The sequence below is a fragment of the Silene latifolia genome, chromosome 11 (assembly GCF_048544455.1).
Source record: "Silene latifolia isolate original U9 population chromosome 11, ASM4854445v1, whole genome shotgun sequence".
In the NCBI taxonomy this organism is placed as follows: Eukaryota; Viridiplantae; Streptophyta; class Magnoliopsida; order Caryophyllales; family Caryophyllaceae; genus Silene; species Silene latifolia.
In genome coordinates, this window is record NC_133536.1 from 198416063 (window position 1) to 198419441 (window position 3379).

Consider the following 3379-nt stretch of genomic DNA (forward strand, 5'->3'; position numbering starts at 1 on the left):
GGAATTGTCAAGAACGCGATAAGGAAGAAGAACAAGTTGCTTTCTCTCTTAAACAGGTTTTAGGTTTAGTAAAAAGTGATTTAGAACAAAGACGAATTGGTTTAAATACCTTAATCGCGTAATTAACAAAACCCGAGAAAACTCCCCCGTAAAACCGGACACTCGATCGAGTACCCAAGGTACTCGATCGAGTACCCCCCTACTCGATCGAGTGCCCCAGCTACTCGATCGAGTGCCCAACAGGTCAGAAACTATTTTATTCTGCAACATACCCTTACTCGACAGAGTAAGGGCTACTCGATAGAGTACCCCCAAGACCATAAATACGGAGTATTACAACATATCCTCAAGAGTCTTGATCGTTCTCCCAGTCTGACCGTCTGTCGCAGGATGAAATGTTGTACTCATCTTCAAAGTTGTTCCCAAAGATTCCTACAACTCTTTCCAAAACCTTGAGATAAACCTCGCAACTCTGTCAGATACTACGTCCTTAGGGACTCCATGTAACTTAAGCACATTCTTCCGATAGACCATAGCTAATTGTGCCTTAGTCCATGTATCTTTCATTGGCACAAAGTGAGCTGACTTGGTCAGTCGATCCATAAAAGATCAATCTACTAATACGGATTACGGAGTAGTATTTTTACCTTATCAAAGACGGCAAATTCTGGTTCTGAAGCTTCTTGGTTCTTATATACTACTACCATCTTCAGGTATCCTTTCTCTCTTCTTCTTCATCTCCTTTATTGGTCACTCGGGTAATATTGTTGTAATGTTATTATCGTAGACAAGCTTAGTTCTTTAATCCTTAGCTCATCTTTCCCACCACCCCCTTTCTCTATTACTATTCCTATTTACCAAAAATCATCTGCTAAAAAATTTACAATTGGACTTTTACCAAACCCTGCTCGCCTACTTTATGCTAATTGTTCTTTTCATTGGTTTTGGTATAGAGATCAAAGAGGAGAGAATTAATTACTACGGAGTAATTGATAAGTTGACCAAATATTGAATATGATTGATCAAATTGTTCATTATGTTCATTCTTAAAATAGAAAGAACAACAATTGACTAAGACACTCAAAATAAAATAGGAAAACAAATGACTAGGACCGATATGGTAAATAATTGTAATTCACCAATTTTTATTCGGTGGAAGTGTTTTCCTAAATAGGAAAGGAAACCATATTATAAGTAGGGGCATCTCACCCCCTAGCAGTGTAGCATAAAATTACTTGTCTCAAGCTTCTTGAATCTTGAATACCTTCCTCAGAGTTGAGGTATTCTTTTTTTTTTTTTTTTTTTTTTTTTCTCTCTCTTTTTTCTTCCTCTCCTTACTCAACACACAGTTTCAACAGTTAACTTAATTTGGTGTTATTGCTGTATTATTATTTGTACAATATTATTAGCAGTAATATTATTAGTGATTGAGATTATACCTCTGGTTGTTTAATTGTGTTGAATGATTGTGTTTCTTAAATTAGGCACTCGGGTAATGTTGTTGTAATGCTACTGAATGCTTACTCGTAGATATTTGCTGTCCGAATTGGTTGATTTAATTGGGTAAGACATGAATGAAATAAAGCTTTGCTTAGTTTATGCTTGTTAAATTAGCATCACTCTATGTTTCTCCATGTTTGTCTACCTTAAAAGCTTACTTCTTAGATCCTTAGCTCTTCTTCCCTCCGTCCCCTTCCTCTGTTATTGTTCCTATTTATTAGTATTATTGTTATTGTTACTGATATTGCTGTTATCATTTTTTTAGATTCGACCATTGTTGTTTTGCAACATCATGGCTGTTGTTGATTGGTCGACATTGCCTCTCGATCTTCTTGGTGACATTGCTATGAGGTTGGAAATGATAGAAGACTTTATTTATTTTTCAGCGGTATGTTCCACTTGGAAGCGTGTTTCATCCTTAATAAAGCACCAATGGAGGCCGATACCAGTGCCACGGCTTTTACTATCTGAAAACACTAGCAATAATCCGCATTGTGTACGGAAGATTTTTAATCCTAGTAATAATAAGTGTTACAATATGAATCTCCCCGAGACTTTTGGAACAAGGTGTTGGGGTTCAGACTGTGGTTGGGTTGCAATGGTCGACCGTGACCTCAATGTACGTTTGTTCAATCCAATCACAAAGTCCGAAATTCGCTTCCCATCTGCGGAAACCATCCCAGATCGACCCCCATATGTTGAAGAGAGAGATGGGAGTGAAGAAGATTATATTAATTGGGTTTTGGGACTGTTTTTTATCAGGCTCACTGTGCTCAAAGTGTCTGAAACTGAGTTTGTTATTGTGGTACTTTATGGTGATTTATTCCAAGTAGTTTTTGCTAAAAACGGAGATCAATCATGGACATCAGTATTTGTCAGGCAAGAGCCTTGTGTTAGGATATGTGATGTGGTGGCGATGGATGGTTATATATTTGCTTTGTACAATGATGCAACGCTGGTATATTGGAATATCGAGGACTTCCAAGGTCATGAGCTTGTAAAGCCAGTGGATTATGTGATAAGTAAATTTAAAATGTTCCAGCAGTTCTTAACTGGGATAGGAGCACTATATTTGGTACAATCAGGTTCTGATCTTCTCATGGTATTGCGTTTCAGGAGAGAAGTACCTAAGTCAGGTGGAAATGATCACGATGTTCACATTCCTTATGAAACATTTCGTTTTTCGGTCTATAGACTTGATCCTAAAGATAGAAGATGGGAGAAAATTGAAGATCATGCGACATTGTTTGTAGGTTGTAATTCTACCATGTGCGTTTCGGCCAAATCTTTGCAACCTAACTGTGTATATTTCGCCGATGATTTATTCGATCTCTATGGACTGGTGGAAGGGATTGGTGCAATTGATATGGGTGTTTATGACATCAAATGTGAGAAAACATGGCGATTTTATAAAGGAGATGATATTGGTGACGGCGAAGTATTTAATCCACCAACCTGGTTTATTCCTCAACTTTAAATTAATGTATAATGTTATTGGGTACAACCGTGGAATATGGAGGACGTGAAGGGTCATGAGCTTGTAAAGCCAATGACATATTCAAGGGTCATGGGTTATTTAAGGTCCTGAAAGACTTTTCTGCTTAATTGTACATCTGATTGAGTGATCAGCTGCTCAGTTTATATTATCATGATCGACTTGGTGTTTAAATGATTTGCATTTTTTTGGTAATTGAATGTGATGGAGTATATAGCTAAATGGCTCACTAAGTGTCGATATTTATTTGACGTCATGTTCATCATGGGTCATTCGTAAATAGCCTTTTTGTGATCTTAGGGATATAAGACTTTGTACACTCCCCGACCCCCTTACTACTCCACAGTGGAGTGTCATGCAGACGCGCAGCGGTTCAAGATGGTT

At 37.7% G+C, this 3379-nt stretch overlaps 1 protein-coding gene across 1 annotated transcript; it reads left to right on the top strand.

The window, feature by feature from the left end:
- Positions 1-652: 652 nt before the first annotated feature.
- LOC141615298 (F-box protein SKIP23-like) lies at positions 653-3177 on the top strand. Its single transcript, XM_074433707.1, has 2 exons — positions 653-713; positions 1766-3177. The coding sequence occupies exon 2, from the start codon at positions 1793-1795 to the stop codon at positions 2975-2977; it is 1185 nt and encodes a 394-aa protein (XP_074289808.1). The 5' UTR covers positions 653-713; positions 1766-1792; the 3' UTR covers positions 2978-3177.
- The last annotated feature ends 202 nt before the right edge of the window (positions 3178-3379 follow it).

What these genes read in the sequence shown, in the direction of transcription:
- LOC141615298 (XM_074433707.1), top strand. Translation starts at nt 1,793, where the DNA reads ATGGCTGTTGTTGATTGGTCGACATTGCCTCTCGATCTTCTTGGTGAC.